This window comes from Lepidochelys kempii, chromosome 2 (genome assembly GCF_965140265.1).
Source record: "Lepidochelys kempii isolate rLepKem1 chromosome 2, rLepKem1.hap2, whole genome shotgun sequence".
Classification (NCBI taxonomy): domain Eukaryota; kingdom Metazoa; phylum Chordata; order Testudines; family Cheloniidae; genus Lepidochelys; species Lepidochelys kempii.
In genome coordinates, this window is record NC_133257.1 from 149,013,894 (window position 1) to 149,033,301 (window position 19,408).

The 19,408-nt window shown below is 45.2% G+C and overlaps 1 protein-coding gene across 2 annotated transcripts in view; it reads right to left on the minus strand.

Annotated features, from left to right (window-relative positions):
- LPCAT1 (lysophosphatidylcholine acyltransferase 1) overlaps positions 1–19,044 on the minus strand; it is a 178,638-nt gene extending 159,594 nt beyond the window's left edge. The window contains exons 1-3 of one of the 2 annotated variants that reach the window (XM_073332457.1): positions 18,511–19,044; positions 2,220–2,362; positions 957–1,171 (exon numbers count right to left, since the gene is read on the minus strand). In XM_073332457.1, coding sequence (XP_073188558.1) covers positions 957–1,171; positions 2,220–2,362; positions 18,511–19,044 — 892 coding nt within the window. The remainder of the gene's footprint in view (positions 1–956; positions 1,172–2,219; positions 2,363–18,510) is intronic. The other variant, XM_073332458.1, reaches the window with a different exon arrangement.
- Between the last annotated feature and the right edge of the window lie 364 nt (positions 19,045–19,408).

Here is a 19,408-nt window from a genome sequence, read left to right on the forward strand (position 1 = left end):
CAATAGTCTGGTTCCTCTTGATTAAGGTGGAATTCATCGCATCTATCTAGGCTCTCTCTACCCCAAAGTGTACCCCATCCAGGGTCTAATTTAAACCCACTCTCTTTTTATAGGTCTTTATATCCATATACTGAGATGCTGAGCTCTGTCTAGCTGACCCCGTGCATGAAACTAGTAGCTTTTCTCTGAAATGCTTCCAACCAGTGACCTTCCTAACAATCTGAATTCAGCTTCCACAACCTCTCTCCTATACCTCCTTATGTCATCAATATGTACCACAACCACAGGCTTCGTCCCACACTGACTAGAAGTTTGTTTAGCTGTTTGCAAGATAGCTGAAGAACTGGTATCTCTGAGCCATCTATGTTTCTAGTGACCAAACTCCAAACCACCCCAGTCTGCCTCTCTCTCAGATCTGTAGCACCATTGCCTAGAGCCACGTGCTTGGTGCAGGAGGGACAATCAGCCTCCCCTATCTCAGTCAGAAGAAATATGTCCCTCCATTCCACCTAGGTCTCTTCCTTTCACGAGACCAGCTTCCTCAAGTGGAAAAATCAAAGGAAAGAAATTCTGGGTGGACTTGTTCTACAGTGTCCCTACATACCAGAACTTTAAACAGTTGTCTCTCTCCCTGCTCTTACAGTCCACACTCTGCCCTCTGGATGTTGTGTTCTGAAAAACTTGAATTCATGACTTACCTCTGGATTCTGTGGAATATTTGGTTTTGCTTCCTACAGTCATTTACCTTTTGAAACAACCATGTCATATTTTTCAGTTAACTCATTTAATAATCAAAACAACCCTGTAAAATTTTACTTCCTCACTTGTTCTAACAACTTTGTTGCTTTGCTTACGGTCCATCCCCGATCTGCCAAATTTAATATGCAGTCATGACATTTCTAGGACTTTATTTTTAATCTTACTTGGAAAATAAAATTTTGACTAACTGAACTTACTTCCCCATACAGGAATATCTTTGCTTTCTGCCTTCATCACAATGGAAGCCATAGTCATGGTCACAGGAATGGCATCGAAGTATGAGGAATGTGGAGCCAGAGTTAATATTGCTGCTTCTGCTGGTAAAGCCTGTCTGCCCTTTACATTTATCCAATGGAATCCTCCAGCAAACCACATTGTTCTCATGATTGCTTTCAGCAAAAAGTCCACTACTCTGTAAACAATTTAGATAATGGTTACATTACTTCAGTAATGTAAAAGTGTTACAAACATTGTTTTTAAATCAATGTGTTGTGTATATTCAAGAAATTAAAGCTTTAAACAGTTAAAACACATTTTCAATATCACATCAAGATATACAAAGCAAATATACTTAAAACAATACATTATATCTGTTTTTACTGTTCATTTGCTATTCCATTTGTACCAAGCCTTTTCTTACTTAGCTTACATGAAAATTTTGATAATCAATGGAAATGTTTTTATTGATTTGTATGTATATGGTGAAATTGATGTTTACTGACATTTATCAATAAAAATCTAATCCTTCCAAACCTAAGTATTCTGTTTTATTGAACCAGAAACATTTATTAAAGTTATTTTGTTCTCATTTTCTGAACATGTGTAAGCCATTTTCAAACCAACAGCATCTAGTTCAGTTATATTTTATTTAATTCCTGAGTATTTTAGGCATCTTTCTTACACAGAAATCCCCAATTTTGAAGCAATGAACACTAACTGATTTTGACCACTAAGAAAACCATCACTGGGTACAGACCTTTAAGATTATTAAGAATATTTTCTATAAAATGTCATCTTGACTTTAGCAGAGACCTTAATTTAAAAATTACATAACTGTTGGTGGTTTCTTAACCTTTCCAGAAAACCTTCTTTGCAGTAAGGAGAAATAGATATTTATAGAAATAATGCAAGTTAAAGAATATTAAAATGACACTGCAAAAATTGTGCTTCACAAAACCAAGTTAAATCCCCCTCTTTCTCTGCAATCTAAGGGCCAACTGATAATGCAGATATGTATTCGTCAATTCACATATTTTTAACTTCTCATTTTTTTAACTTCTCAAAAATGATAGATTTTACACTTGCCACAGATTTGCCTTTCCCATATTAAAAAGAAAACTGTCTAGTACTGTCAGGTTATTCCAGGACTTCTCTCCTTGAAGCTGCTAAGTTATATAATGGTTATCTATTTATTGTACCGCAGTGTATGCTTTACCAAATCAACGAATGCATTGACTCACTTTCGCCACCAGGAGAGAGGCCTTTCCAGTTCTCTCTCAGCAGATCCCATTGAAGCAATGAATGCAAAAGGCCAGGCCAGTAACATCATAAAAGCAGCAAAAAAGAGTCGGATGGGGAACAAAGTCAAGGTCATGAAGGCAATCTGCAAAACCCAAACAATTTTGTTATTTTAATATGTAATCTAGATTGATGGGAAAAAAGTTTACTATTTTAAGAAACACTTAAAAAGAACAAGGTCTCAGTTGTTTTTGCTGATCCAGACTAACACAGCTACCACTCTGAAACTTAAAAAGAATGTTAGTTAAAAAAAAAAATTTCCATGCGTAAGGGTGAATTCTTAACTATTTTTTTCCTTAAATAAATTTTGAGACAAAAAGGGTCAATCATTTGAAAAATAAAAAAATATACTTTTGTTATTATATGAAAAATATATTATATATTACACACAAAGTTACACTAAAAGTACATTGTGATGGGATCCCCAGGGTGCAGCCTGGGACTGTGGCACAACTGTGCCACCTTAACTCTCCAGCCAGGGCTCTCTCTCACAATGCTTTGCTAGTGACAAGCAGCGAACCCCTCCAGGCACTGTTATCTCTCAGCACAACAGCATGTGGAGCCCCACACCCAGCTAGATTGCATGAACCACTCATGAAATCACACAGAGAAAAGCACCAGAGAAATCCCCCAAGCTCCCAGCCTTGTACCTCAGATTATACCGTCTTGCGCTGTTCAAGTCCCTTTCTTGAGTAATGCAAGTTTATTAATTGGTTCACCACTTCATCAATGGAAAGTAGATATATACCAGCATTTGTAAACCTGAGCAGATTTACCAAGCACTTCAGGCAAACTCACTGGTAAAGATAAACAGTAAAACAAGTTTACTGATTACAAAAGACAGTTTTTACGTGATTACAAGTGATACGCAAAAAGTCAGAGTGGCTACCAAAAGAAAAGAAAAGAAAATATAAGCATGCAGTCTGAACCTTAACCCTTATCACACTAGAAAGTATTTAGATCAAGCAATGTTCTCACCCCACTGGATCTTACAGTCCTTAATATACAGGTTTGTCTCTTAAACTTGGACCAGTCTCCTCTGTTGGAGTCTTCAGTCTTCTGAGCGTCCTTGTTGCTTGCAGCGTAGGTAGGCAGAAGAGAAAAGGCAAAGCATGGGGCCATTGTGTTCTGTTTTATACCCTTAGTCCATGTGCTTGGAGAAGAGAAGTCCAGGGATATCTGGTGTGCATTGCAAGGTTGAGCAATTCCCCTGGTGTGGCGTTGGGCAAGTGAGTCACTGCATTGTAGCTCCCTTGTTGGACAATGGCTTTTGACAGTTGTTCAACACCAGCCCGGGCATTGGTTATCCCCCTGGTTACTGTCTTTGGGAAGCTAGTATCTGGGCTCTTCCCAAACCCACAACACATTTTAGTGACCATCATACAACACAATTCTCATAACTTCATATGCATAAACAACATATATTAGATGGAACAGTGGGTTTCAGCAGATCATAACCTTTCCCCTGATACCTCACATAGCATCACAGACTTTAAGGTCAGAAGAGACCATTATGATCATCTAGTCTGACCTCCTGCACAACACAGGCCACAGAATCTCACCCACCCACTCCTGTAAAAAACTCCTAACCTATGTCTAAGCTACTGAAGTCCTCAAATCATGGTTTATAGATTTCAAGATGCAGAGAATCCGCCAGCAAGCGACTCGTGCCTCACGCCGCAGAGGAAAGTGAAAAACCCCCAGGGCTTCTGACAATCTGCCCTGGAGGAAAATTCCTTCCCAACCCCAAATATGGCGATCAGCTAAACCCTGAGCATGTGGACAAGACTCACTAGCCAGACACGCAGGAAAGAATTCTCTGTAGGAACTCAGATCCCACCCCATCTAACATCCCATCACAGGCCATTGGGCATATCTACTGCTAATAGTCAAAGATCAATTAATTGCCAAAATTAGGCTATCCCATCATATCATCCCTTCCATAAACTTATCACGATTAGTCTTGAAGCCAGATATGTCTTTTCCCCCCACTGCTTCCCTTGGAAGTCTGTTCCAAAACTTCACTCCTCTGATGGTTATAAACCTTTGTCTAATTTCAAGTCTAAACTTCCTGATGGCCAGTTTATATCCATTTGTTCTTGTTTCCGCATTGGTACTCAGTTTAAATAATTCTTTTCCTTCCTATTAAACCCTGGATTTGTGCTGGAAATGGCCCAGCTTGATTATCATACACGTTGTAAGGAGAGTGATCACTTTAGATAAGCTATTACCAGCAGGAGAATGGGGTGGGGGGGAGAGAAAACCTTTTGTACTGGTAAACACCCATTTTTTCATGGTTTGTATGTATAAGAACATCTTCTGTATTTTCCACAGTATATATCCGATGAAGTGAGCTGTAGCTCACGAAAGCTTATGCTCAAATAAATTGGTTACTCTCTAAGGTGCCACAAGTACTCCTTTTCTTTTTGCAAATACAGACTAACACGGCTGTTACTCTGAAACCTTTCCCTACATGGTATTTATGCCTCTGATATATTTATAGAGAGCAATCATATCTCCTTTCAGCCTTCTTTTGGTTAGACTAAACAAGCCAAGCTCCTTGAGTCTCCTTTCATAAGACAGGTTTTCCATTCCTCGGATCATCCTAGTAGCCCTTCTCTGTACCTGTTCCCGTTTCAATTCATCTTTCTTAAACATGGGAGACCAGAACTGCACACAATATTACAGATGATGTCTCACCAGTGCCTTGTATAATGGTATGAACAGCTCCTTATCTCTATGGGAAATACCTCGCCTGATGCATCCCAAGAGCGCATTAGCTTTTTTCACGGCCATATCACATTGGTGGCTCACAGTCATCCTGTGATCAACCAATACTCCACTTGGGAGTAACAGAGGAGGAGAAAGACCTTGATCTGTCCCCAGTTTATAACAAAAATTAGAACAACACTTCCTCAGCTCCGGTCCCCTAATGCCCCTACTCTATTTGCGCTACACTGATGACATCTTCATCATCTGGACCCATGGAAAAGAAGCCCATGAGGAATTCTACCATGATTTCAACAATTTCCATCCCACCATCAACCTCAGCCTGGAGATCCACTTCCTGGACACTACAGTGCTCATAAGCGATGGTCACATAAACACCACCCTATACCGGAAACCTACTGACCGCTATACTTACCTACATGCCTCCAGCTTTCATCCAGACCACATCACATGATCCACTGTCTACAGCCAAGCTCTATGATACAACCGCATTTGCTCCAACCCCTCAGACAGAAACAAACACCTACAAGATCTCTATCAAGCGTTCTTACAACTACAATACCCACCTGCTGAAATGAAGAAACAGATTGACAGAGCCAGAACAGTACCCAGAAGTCACCTACTACACGATAGGCTCAACAAAGAAACTAACAGAACACCACTAGCCATCACCTACAGCCCCCAACTAAAACCTCTCCAACGCATCATCAAGGATCTACAACCTATCCTGAAGGACGACCCATCATTCTCACGGCTCTAGGGAGACAGGCCAGTCCTTGCTTACAGACAGCCCTCCAACCTGAAGCAAGTACTCACCAGCAACCACACAACAGAACCACTAACCCAGGAATCTATCCTTGCAACAAAGCCCATTGCCAACTGTGTCCACATATCTATTCAGGGGACACCATCATAGGGCCTAATCACACCAGCAACACTATCAGAGGCTCGTTCACCTGCACATCTACAATGTGATATATGCCATCATGTGCCAGCAATGCCCCTCTGCCATGTACATTGGTCAAACTGGACAGTCCCTACGTAAAAGAATAAATGGACACAAATCAGATGTCAAGAATTATAACATTCAAAAACCAGTTGGAGAACACTTCAATCTCTTTGGTCACTCGATTACAGACCTAAAAGTTGCAATTCTTCAACAAAAAAAACTTCAAAACCAGACTCCAATGAGAGACTGCTGAATTGGAATTAATTTGCAAACTGGACACAACTAACTTAGGCTTGAATAGCAACTGGGAGTGGATGGGTCATTACACAAAGTAAAACTATTTCCCCATGTTTATTCCCCACCTCCACCCCGCACTGTTCCTCAGACGTTCTTGTCAACTGCTGGAAATGGCCCACGTTGATCATCATTACAAAAGGTTCCCCCCCCCCCCCCCCCCCCCGCTGGTAACAACTCACCTTCAGTGATCACTCTCTTGTTACAGTGTGTAAGGTAACACCCATTGTTTCATGTTCTCTATGTATATAAATCTCCCCACTGTATTTTCCACTGAATACATCCGATGAAGTGAGCTGTAGCTCACGAAAGCTTATGCTCAAATAAATCTGTTAGTCTCTACGGTGCCACAAGTACTCCTTTTCTTTTTGCGAATACAGACTAACATGGCTGCTACTCTGAAACCTGGGTTTATAGAAAAACATTTTGTTAAAACTGTGTATGTCAATTTAGTTAAACTGGTATGAGCCCATTGTATGGTCACTCCTAAATGATCTTAAGAGCATCCACACAGGAGGATTATATTAATTTAACTAAACTGACTCAGAAGAAAAAAAAAAGGTGCAATTTCTTCCATTTAGTTTGGAAAAACAAAATTATCTTACTGGAAGGCATTTGAATCTACCTCCAAAGACTCTCTCCTGCTTTGAAGGTACTCAGAATGGCTGAGACAGTCACTGATGAGGTCAGAAATGCACTGCAGGCATTCATATGCCAAGTTTACTGTTTAAAGACAAACACTACACTCTCTGCAAAGCTGCTGGTGGGTGTTTTCCAAGAAAACCACAAATGGAGAAAAATTGCCACAGTGAATAAGTATACCTGCTAACAAGAGGGCAAATTATCAAGCAGTGGAATATCATCCAAAACTACCCTTGACTATCAGGCATGGATTGGTCTTGGATCACACCAGTTATGTATGAAATACCATGTGTCCCAAATCAATCATGCAGATAATCAAATGCTCATTTGCAAGACCAGATTCTCACCGCCCTGCAAATGTTTGGCCAGCAATCTGCCTTGTACAGAGATGTACGAGTGTAGCATGGACAAGGAGCAGTGGTGTCCTAAACGGAGATGATGATGATGGCAACAACTGATGAATAAATATTTTCAGTCCTACATGTCAAAGCTACCTTCCCTAGGATTACCAAAGATTTTTTTTTTTATTTAAGCAACATATTGCTTAAATAAAAATCAGTAAGTTGATTTTTAAATATTTTCTTGAATATATATCTACATAATTGTTCTAGATTTGTCAAGTTTGGTACCATTATGTTCCTAGAAGAAAGGGCTTTTAAATTATACCAAACAACCTATTTCCGATTAGAAGATTTCCAGCAACTGGAGGACTTGGAGCTCGGAGCCAGGAGTTTGGTGGCAGTAAGTACACTGAACACTGCAGAAGGTAATGCCACTGAAATTATGATTCTGTAGATTTTTACTCAAATGACAAATCCCTCACCTTTCTACCACTAACTTGTCCATGGAATTACACATGCCTGTTTCCTTGTACTAGCTACTCCTCTTAGCTGCTCTACATACTGTGACAGGTCTGTAGTCGTTTGCTATGTATTGTTCAGAAAACTGCCTTAAAAACAGCAGACAAGTAGTAAGAGAAAAATGTATTCAGACAAAATTACAAAGGTGCCTGTTTTCTCCACAAGGCACTCAAAGGGGTCTGCAATGCTTAGAGCACTGTGGCGTGGATTTAAAAGTTCCGACACTCTTGGTAACATATGAAGGAGTCAGTAATAGGAGTCACTTGATAGAATTTGCAGTTTTCAGTTTGCTTTTTTAAAGCATCAAATTATATAAAAAATACATTAAAAGTGTGTTACAGTTGTGAAGTCAAGTACGCAAAATATCCTTGTCCGTATGCCTTCTAATACGGTCTTTAAATGATTACACACTATTTTTCCTCACAGTACCCCTGCCTCATTCAGTGCACAAGATGGATGGATGGCGCTCTGCAGGAGTATAGAGAAAGAAGCTATTGTCTGCCAAATGTTTGCCTCATTTGTTGTGAAAACTGGAAAGTGAAAACTAGGATGGGTGGGCCTAGGCCTGCCAAAAACTAAAGGCCACTCCCTCAATTGAGGTGGGAGAAGGAGGGAACCACAAAGCCCAGGCCACAGCTGAGTTTAAGGGACAAAAACTAAGAAACTAGTGACAGGAATCGAAGTCAAAGGGCCAAAACAAGGGATCCAGAGTGGAATTCTAAGCAGAGAACCCTAGACAGTGCCCACTGCTCCTAAAAGGTGTTCAAGCAGCCATTTTTGTTGAGGGAAGTGATTATTCCCCTTTATTCCACACATGGAGTACTGCATCCAGTTTTGGTCCCCCCACTACAGAAGGGACGTGGACAAATTGGAGAGAGTCCAGTGGAGGGCAACAAAAATTATTACAGGGCTGGGGCACATGTCTTACAAGGAGAGGCTGAGGGAACTGGGGTTATCTAGTCTGCAGAAGAGAAGAGTGAGGCGGGATTTGATAGTAACCTTCAACTACCTGAAGACGGGTTTCAAAGAGGATGGAGCTAGATTTTTCTCAGTGGTGGCAGATGACAGAACAAGAAGCAATGGTCTCAAGTTGCAGTGGGGGAGATCTAGGTTGGATATTAGGAAACATTATTTCACTAGGAGGTTGGTGACACACAGGAATGGGTTACTAGGTGTTGGAATCTCCATGGTGTTGATAGACTTGGTGTTGGAATCTCCATCTAGGTGTTGGAATCTCCATCCTTAGAGGTTTTTAAGGCCCAGCTTGACAAAACCTTGGCTGGGATGATTTAGTTGGTGTTGGTCCTGCTTTGAGCAGGGGATTGGACTAGATGACCTCCTGAGGTCTCTTCCAACCCTAATATTCTATGAAATAAACTGTAAGCTTGTACTTTGCTTCCTTACTTTAGGATCCATTAGGGTCTGTTACCACAAGTGTTTCATGTGCAAACCTCCGTTCACTGACATTGTGGTGCAAGCCCTGTAACAACTGTGCCACTATAACATTTTGGGGATCACCCAGAACAGAGGGTTCTGTTACCACCTGCCTTCTAACATTGGATGTCTTAATGCTAAGCTGCTGTGGTTCACCATTCTGACACCAGTAGCCAGCCTACAAGCATAATGGTTCCACCATGGCTTCCACCACCATAGTTACTTCTTTCAGGGTGACCTCAACAATCCCTTCTGGTCCCGAGTCCCCCCCCCAAACCTGTCTCTGCATTCTTAACTACCAGATACTCAGACTTTTTCCCTTTGGTTCATCCTCAAAGATGTGAAACCTGCCTTCAACTATCAGTTCACTTTGGCATGCACACACAATCCACACAGTTTGCACAACAGAGACCAGCTTGAGTTAAAAGTAAACAAAAAGTTTATTTAACAGAAAAATCACAGAATCAAAGATAAAATGGTAAGGAAAAGCAAACACATACAAGTTATACAGAAAATAAAGGTGCAATCTCAGGCTTTACATAATACCTCAGTTCCTGTTTCTAATACAAGTTACATATTGTCTCTGAACAGTTTCCCAGTGTGCCCTCTGACCTAGAGGGGATCAGTGGTGCAATCCTAATATTTGACATGCAGGTATTCCATCCCTGCCAGTGTGGCCAAGCACATACGGATCCTGCGAGGTCACACTGTGAGGAGGATGCAGTTTTTCCTCTATAAGATGGCACCCTCCATACAGCTCCATGGAGCGTGCCATTCTGTTTTTGTATCAAATCATGCCACATGGAGGGTACTACCTCATTGTGCAGCAAAAGTGCCAGTGAAGCCATTCCCCGACAGCACAGGAGAGGATCCAGTATTTCATGGACAGCAGCTAGCTTAAATGTTGGCGCTCAGTTTCTGGATAGCCTTCACATCAAGTGCCCTCTCTTTTAATAGGGTTTGCAGGGTTCTCTTTTTTTTTTTTTCTCCTTTTCCTCGCACACACATTCCATGGTAATTCATGGTTACACAGAGCTGGGCAAGTTTCCCAGGCTGAGGGGTTCTTTTCAGTTTCAAGTTGTTCCAATGTTTTCCAATTAACTTTAATGGCTTAGCATTTTCTCTTTCTGGCTGCACAATGCTAGGTGCTTGGAGCCAGTTTTGTGTAAACACTTAGTCTGGGAGGTGCCCTCCCTGCCTGACTGCCTCACTACACTGCTGTGATGTGATACTGTAGTTTCACTATAGTTACAGTTTTTGCCACACATATACATGCATGCACTCATAACTACAACATGTATACATCTCGTAATGACCATCAAGTTTACGACATTACAAGCTTTCACAAATAAACTTAACTCAACATATTTTAATACACAACAATTTTGTCTACAACCAACTGGCTCAATTGCTTATTTTTTAGCAGCTGAGGCCCCCCGTTTTCTCCCTGGGGTGTATGGACCCTGATTGTCAAAACCAGGGCCTCCTTCTCGCTGCAAAACGGGCAACTGTCAGAAGACTTCATGAACCATGTCAGCCATGCACCTGAGCTCATGACTCCATAGAGCGCTTAGGACTACAGGTGGCAGCAGGTCCCATCACTTGGTTGGGAGTACAAACGCATAGAGATGTTCCTGGGGTGTGGTTCAGTGAAAGACCAGCTGGATGTCATTTCAGCTTGCTCAAGTGGTGCATCAAAGGCATTCAGCGGAGTGAAAGAGGGGCTCATAGGGCAACACCCAATGACGAGCTCTGGAGCATCAAAAGTGAGGGATGGGTGGGGAATGCCTTCTTGCAGGACCTACTCAAGATAAGCGAAAGAGGCAGGGGACCAGGCTACTCTCACCTCCTGGAACATGACAGGGTACAGAAGGGATGGGTAACCCAATGCACTGGCCAAGTGCCACAAGGTTCACCCAGTCCCTCCGACCATAGTCCTTGTCTCCGATTCGGGTGATGCCAGCTAGAGCCATCTTTCAGTGCACCAAGGGGGACTCCACCACCCACACGCCAAAGTGTGTGTTTTGTAACAGGAGGTCTGTGAGGAGGTCTTCCCTGTCAGTGGCCACTACAGACCTGTTCACTGAAAATAGTTTCCAGGTCCTGAGAAAAGACTAGCAACTCCGAGGTCTCGAGAGAGACCTCTCAGGGGGAGATTAAAGAGCTGGGAGTGACATTGGAGCCCTCAGAGGAAGGCATTCCATGCACCATAAAAGAATCTCAGAAGGGCCTCAAAGCAGAAAGTGTGGACCTGGCTGTACATCCAGATCATGGCCTACGCATCCTTTCCTGGAGGGAGGCTCAAGAACCTCCAATGGTTCCCCAGACAGAACTCCAGGATCATACTCTGGAGCTGGCTAGGGTCCCTGGGGGAAGGCTGTCAATTTTGAACTAGTAGCAGCGCATGGACAGGACCAGCTGGTTAATAACCAGCACCCTCCAACAAAGGGAAAGGTACTGGAGTAGCCTCGTCCATTTCCGCAGACGGTCAGACAATTTTCCACAGTAGGAAGGGATTAGTGGCAGAAAAGTGACCACCAAGAGAGCGGCAGAGTAAATGAAGGAAGGGCTCAATGGTACTGGCATACAGTTGGTCGCAGAGCAGGCAGTCTGAACGCACTTCTTGACTGAAGATGTCAGGCTCGGTCAGGGTCCATCTGACCTTTATCAAACACTCCTCAGAAGTATACATCACCTGGAGGAATCTGAACACCAGGAGAATGTCCATGAGATACCCTGATCCACCAATGTCAAACGCCATCTTCTGATCAAAGGAGAAGTGGGCAAGCGACAGACCATCCCTACACACCACATGAAGGTGGTCCTAGACTAGATATAGATTACTGAAGACTATCTGGCCCAGAAAAGCATAGGTCTGGTTGGAGTGGACCAGGTCTGCCCACAAGGACTTCAGCCTTAGTGACACAGCCTTCAATGCGATCTTGCAATCTGTGCTTAGTAGCAATATCAAATGCCAATTCCTCAGGTCATCAAAGGCCCCCTTCTTTGGCAGCAGTGTGAACACGACAGGTCCAAGACAACATATCCCAGCACACGTGACAGAACTCCACCCTCAGCCTACCAACACCCAGAGATTTATTGGTGGGCATCAGACAAAGGATTTCCAAAAGAGAGAGAAAGCTCCAACCAGTCCCTGTCACCTACACTGACCATACGGATTTTACCCCAGAGAACTCTGTAAGCATCAACATTGGTCAGATGTGGGGAGAAGTTAGCACAGAAAGTGCTCAACCTTTCTCACACATCACTACTGTGCCAACCCCTGCCATGAAATGTGGTTTTTGGCACTGCTCTTACTCTCCAGTGTATAGAAAAAGTGGGAATCAGAATCCATCTCCTGAAGGAGCTACTGAAACTGAACAAAACTGAACAAAAGTACCTTTGGCCCATGGTCATTTAGAGCCCAGAGCCCACCCTGCTTCTCCCGACACACTCTGCAGACAGATGGATCCCCAGGGCAAGCAGCCAGGTGCCTCTCCAGCTCCAAAACCTCCCATTCCAAATGCTCTATCACAAAACCACTCCTCCAACTGGCTCCCTGGGTGTAGTTGTGGTGGAAGAGCCAGGCACCTACCTTTCCCACATCCCACCACCTCTGTATCTAGGGAAAGATGTGCCTCTGCCCCCACAAGGCCAGCCAGAATTCCCAGAATGATGCCATGAAAGCCATGGCTTCCAGCAGGCTGTTGCTGAAATGCCAGTTGGCTGGCCTTGGCTGCTCAGGAGTCAAAGAGACTGTCACAACCACCAGGTGGCGGTCCAAGAAGAGGGCCTTGCTGATGCTGGAGAAGTGGCCCTACAAGATGTTAAAACAGGAGATGTAGATGTGGCCTTGCTGCAAATGGCATGATAGAGACTCCTCCACCCAGCCAAACTGGTAGAATTGTCTGGACCAGGAAGTAATGGTCAATTATCTTCATGAGAATATCCACAGTGGTCTGGCACTTCTATCTCCCAACACGGTCCAGCATGTTCAGGGTGGAGTTAAATTCCCCACCTAGGACCAGACACTTGCAATGATCCAAGATGCTGAGGAAGGTGGATGCCTGCTAATAGAATCACACCCACTTCAGGTCCAGTACCAGAGTAAATGAGGTTGATCCCTCCCACCCAGATCCAGAGATGCAGCATTCAGAGTAACAGCCGTGTTAGTGTGTATTCGCAAAAAGAAAAGGAGTACTTGTGGCACCTTAGAGACTAACCAATTTATTTGAGCATGAGCTTTCGTGAGCTACAGCTTGAGCTCACTTGAGCTGTAGCTCACGAAAGCGCATGCTCAAATAAATTGGTTAGTCTCTAAGGTGCCACAAGTACTCCTTTTCTTTTAGAGATGCAGCAGGTGACCTAGCACATCAGCAGCCCCCAGCACCTCAGGCCATCGGTCTAGGGAGAACAAAGTTGTCCAGGACACCTGAAAATTCAATGAGAGTGTACAGCCTGTCCCCCCATCTCCAGCCACCATCTGGCTTCAGTAGCTCGACTGGCAACAGTCTTCTGCGGAATGATCACAGGATCACAGAATACCCCCACACCAAAGGTCTAGAGTAATTGGCATCTGCAAAGACTCAGGGTATGCCATCCAATGGCTACTCTTTGGTAAGGACATGGGCAGGAACAAACAGATCTGCATTTTATCAAACAGCAGCATGGAACCTCTTTCACCATCAGACTCCTTGACTCCAACCTCACAGCAGGAATGACCTTTATCTAGGGATAACCCTCAGGAAAATACATTACAAAGGGTGACTGAACCAAAAAAAGCAATGGGCAAAACTCCAAGGTATCTCTGTCTGTCCATGTCTCTCCTTTTCACCTAGGATGACAAAATAAACAGCTGTTGGACTTTGGGAGAAGACCCTCCCTTGAGAGTTTCATCAGCAGTGTTACGGGGAAAACGTGGTAAAAGACTTGAACCAAGTCTAGTTTGTTAAGTTAGTACTAGGAAGTGTTTTATCTTTACTTCTCTTGTAGCCATTTCTGAATTTAATGTCTTATACTTGTACTAACTCAAAACTTTCTTGTAGTTAAATAAACTTGTTTTATTCTTTAATTAAAATTAATCCAGTGTTGTGAGTTGTCTGGGAACGTCATTTAAAAGTAGCAGACTGTTGTACATTGATTCCTTAGAGATGCAATGGACTAAGGTTCCAGGAGAGAGTTGGACAGTGCAGAATACATGTTTTGGGGGGAAATCTGGGAATGGGTTGGGGTCATTCCACAACTGATAACCAAGACTGGTGGAAGCCAGAGTGTGACTGATGTGTGGCTGGCAGGATGCAGCTATACACAGACACTCAGGGTGTTATCTGCAAGGTTGGGAGCTACAGCAGCAAAGAATTGTGAGGTGCCCCAGTTTGCAGAGAAAGGGTGACACAGCCCCTCCTTGGTCTGGATTGCACCCTGGAATGCCATAAAGGGGACGGGTCAGGAATGAGCTTGGGGTCCACAGCAGCCATACTGCTGAGGGCAGCACCATCAATCACAGGAATTAGAGGGACAGAGTCGGGGGCTCTTCCACAACACCAGTCGTGGGCATCACACTGGACCCAATGCCTGCAGCCTTGGTAGTAGGTGTTATGGTTACTGGGTTAGGACCCCTGAGCTCTGGCAGCACCCCCAGAGCTGGTGGAAAGGACAGAAGGATGAGGGGGAGCCTCAGCTGACAGCAGAGCAGCAGTAGTAGTAACCACTGCTGCAGAAGGAGCCTTCTGGGCAGGCTCTTCCCTTTTATTCTGTCATGGTCCTTGCTGACTGAGAGGGCTCCATTGGTGGTCCCAGTTTTGACAGTGGAGTCCCTGTCTGTGCTTTCCGCAGCCTTCCTGGTGGAGATGACGGCACTGGAAAAGGTGTTGGTGGTAGACCTGGGGGGTAGATGGCGCAGAGAGCCAAAGTGGAGTGATGACAGTGGCCAGAGATTGCCCCGCAGCACCTCCCTTCCCTCCGCAAACAAAGCTGCTGGAGCAGAAGCCTCACGCAGGGCTGTTTCCAGGTCCTCCATCAAGTTCGGGTGAGGGGAAAGAGCCACCAAAGGCGGGGAGGGGAAGAGGCTAACCACTCCTCCCCACTAGCCTGCATATGCGTAAGGAAGGCATAAATGCAAAGTTAATCAAACAAATGATAGGAAATAGGGAATACAGCAAACATTATGTGGGGAAAGATGATAGACTCCGGTTGCACTCGGAGTGAGAGAGCATATATAAGCAGAAAAGCACAGTGGATGGGGAAGGGAGAAACAAGCACAGGCATGCACAAATACACAGGAAAACTGGGCTAGGAAAGGCAATGAGCAACAAACAGCAGGAGAGAGGCGATCACAAGAGGCACCACACAAGATTTGCAGGAGCAGCGAACCAAAGGGTGGATGGGGGGGGGACCCATGCGAGATAGACAGATGGGAGCACTGAACCACAAAGAGGCAGGGGACCCATGGAAGCAGCAAACTGAAAAGGGGGGGGGACGACCCACATGAGACAGACAGGCAGAAGCAGAGAGCTGCAAAGGGGACAGATCTCCCTGAGACAGACAGGTGGGAGCAGCAAGTCACAAGGTTGGGAAGGGGGACCCATGCAAAATGGATGAGAACAGCGAAACACAAAGGGGGGAGCGGAGGCTGGTAGTCAGGCAGAAGGAGGCTCACCAGCCCAGTGTAGGCTAACAGAAGAAAGGGGTGGAAAGTTCAAGGAGGAGCACATGTACCCACATGCATTTTGCAAGGAAGCAGGAAGTTATGCTGCTACAGCTCCAGGCAGCTGGAGGCATGCGGTTGGTCAGCAGAAACAGTTGGGGAGTGGATGGGGTGGAGAGAGAGCTCCATACTACTTCCTCTCCCTCCCAGCAACAGCTAAGCAGAAGCCATGCAACACCACCACCACCAGTCTCCTCCTCTAGCACCAACAGGAACAGGGCATCCCACCCACAAGCCATAAGAAGGTAGAGAATAAGGCCAGAGGTTTAAGAAAGAAAAAGTTGGTTAAAACATCTGCATCCACCCTAAATTGAAATCTGGCCTTGTCAGTGCCTCACAGTTCTGTCATTCTGAGAAAGTCACTTAAGCCAAAAGCTTTTCCACAGGGGACATCATCTGATGATTGTTTAACTTGGGACATCTTGGGGCCTAATTCGCAGAAGGGCTGAGCACTCATATCTATCACTGAGGTACCTGTGAGCTGTATTTTGAACATATAAAATGCTATTAAAAAACCCCCTAAATACTATGAAAAAAATCAAGCCCAAGGCATGTCAGCTTGTGCACCCAAAAGTAAATACTTTATGATCTTAGCAAAGACTCCCATCTTTAAATTCGGAAAAAACACCTAGAGCTCCTTGAAAGTTTTTTGTCAAAATGCTTTTCTGACCAAAAAATGCCCTTTTTCAAAACCAAAATTTTCTTTGAGACAAATTTCAGTTTTGCCAACCTATTTCAATTTTCCGCTGGGAAAATAGAAATGATGGCTCCCTGCCTGAATTGCTGTTGTCAATTTCTCTTTCTTCCAGTGAAATGGACGCAAGATTTCCAGGAGGGCTAGCTCTGGGAGAGAGAGAGGGGCAGAACACCAGGGCACTCTGCCTTACCTTGCCTCCCTACCTCCTCTCCAGCTTTGGGACAGGAAAAGAAACCAGGTGGTCTGCCTCTCTTTCCCCAGGCCTAAGGAGGAGGTGAGGAGTCAAAGTGCTCTGCCTCTTCAGCAGCTCAGTGGAAGGCTCTTGTCAATTTAACCAGGGAAACTGGCAACAGCCTGGGGGGAGAGGCAGCCAGAAAATTCTGGTTCCACCCTCCCTAATCAAAATTTTGCTTTAAATCCCTTTCTGTGTAAACAGTTCACATTTTCAGCATTATTCAAATGCATTTTTTTTAAAAAAAATGCAAGATTTTTCACAGAAAGGGATTCCCTTTTTCAGCCCAGCTTTAAAAACAACAGCTTACCTGACAGGCATATTGTGAAGATTAGTTAACGTTTGTGAAAACTCAGATGTTAGTGACGAATGCTTTAGGAAGAAAAGGCCATAAGGAAATTAATTTAGTGTCGACTTTGAACAGCAGATCATTAATAAAGCCTGAAGCCACACACTGAATGACAAGGATAAAAAGTAATATTGAATAGCTATTGAAGAGCACCATCCATCTTATGACCTGAATGAGGCAGGGGTCCAGTGGAAAAAGACAGTAAGCAGTCATGTTATTAAAAGATGTATGCTCACAAGGCCACTGAATTAAAGTCGCATAGGCTATCTTAGTTCTGGCATTTACTTATTTCTGAATTCTTGACTTTCCATTTGAAAAACATACTTGCACCCAGGAGGATAAAGGAGGGATATATAATTTCTTAGGAAATTAAGAATATCTCCTTTCAAAATTCTGCTAGGAGCAACCAAACAAATTCATTACTTCCAATGATGGTATTTTGTTACCATGTAGTTACAACAACAAAACAAAATCACTATTTTCATGATCTATTCACTTTCATGTCATAATGACCCACCTGCTGCATGGATAGCTCACAGCTTTTCAGTGAAACAAACACCATATCCTTAAATTAAAAAAAAAAGGCTTACCCAAGAAAGAACTTGCAAACATTCAAAGTGTTGCCATACTCTATGGCTTATGAAAGGCAATTCTCCCACCTATCCTTCTCAAATCATACAATCCCTCCCAATCTAGAAAAAGGTCATTTTTAATTTGGAAACATTTGTTTCTTGTCATTGTTTTCTTCTCTCAAGATGTTTTTTGCATGCAAAAGAATACATACAGTATCCATGCACTCAGGGAAATTTATGAGCAATGTGGTAGGCAATAACATAGCCCCTCACGAATATGAAAACCAAACGATGATAAAACGTATTTATTTCACTGCGTTAAAACTTGCACCTCCAAGGCACGGCTGATAAACGTATAAAAAAATGTTTACTTGCACACAACTCCTGTGAATATAAACTTGCACACACACACACGACTTTTTGCCTAAGAAAAAATTTGGTGAATTATGTTTGCTTTCAAATTTCCCCCTTAGTCCTTTTATCGTGCAGTTCACGTAAACGAGATGTTTCTAGCAAGTCTTTCCTCCGGGGGCTCGCGCTGGGGCCAGCGCAGTGCAGAGGATTTGCCGAGCAGCAGGGGCTTTGGTGAGCCAGGCGGGGTCCCGCGGGGAAGGCGGCAACGCTTTGGGCGGGCAGCATGTCAGCGGCTCAGCCGGGCCATGCGCCCTGTGACCCGGCGGGGCCCCGCAAGGCAGCAGCGGGGATCCCCGCCCCAGCGCGGCCAGACAGGCACAGGCACGCCGGCGGGCGGAAGAAGCGGGCACCCACCTTGGCTTTCTGCAGAGCGCTGGGACGCAGCTTGTGCACGAAGGGGCTCCGCGGCGGCGGCGGGGGCGGGCCGCGCTCTCTGCCGCCCGCCGCGCAGCATCCCCGGCCGCGGCTGCTCAGCCTCATCGTAGGGTAGGGCGCGCACGACGACCGGGCTGGTCCTGGCGGGGGCGCGGCAAAGCGGGGAGCGCGGCGGACGATGCTGCGCAACCCAGAACCCGGCAGCGGCGGCAGCAGGAGGATGCGCGACCCGGATCGGACCAACGCAGCCGCTCGCCTGCCCCGCCCTCCCGGGGACCCGCGCATGCGCCTGGACGGCAAGGAGGCTGCAGCGGAGCTCCTCTCTATGCGTGTGGGAGGCAGCTCGGGACACCCGCCGGGAATCGAGAGGAGGGACCCCCCCCGCATCAGTCCCCCCGCAACTCTCGGACCCTGCCCCACACCCCCAGCAGCCGCCCCCCGCAACACCCGGACCCAACTCGCATCATCCCCCGACCCAGCCCCCACCCCGCAGCACCCGGACTCAGCCCGCATCAGCCGCCCCCACACCCCGGAGCACCCGGACTCAGCCCGCATCAGCCCTCCCTCCCGCGACTCTCGGACCTATCACGCCCCGCCACATCACCTCCGCCCCGCAACTCCCCGACCCAGCCTGCACCAGCCTTCCCGCAACTCCTGGACCCACCGCCACCCTACATCAGCCTCCCCCCCAACTCCTCCAGAATCGCCCCCCAAATCGCTCCCAGGAAAAAAAACCCCACAACCCCATTGGAACCAACTCCTAGGAAACAAAACCCAAACCCACCCCTGGAACAGTCCTCCATGACCCCAAAACAAAACCCTAACCCCCACTGGAAGACAGCCTCCCCCCCCAACAAAACTTTAGCCACACCCCTAA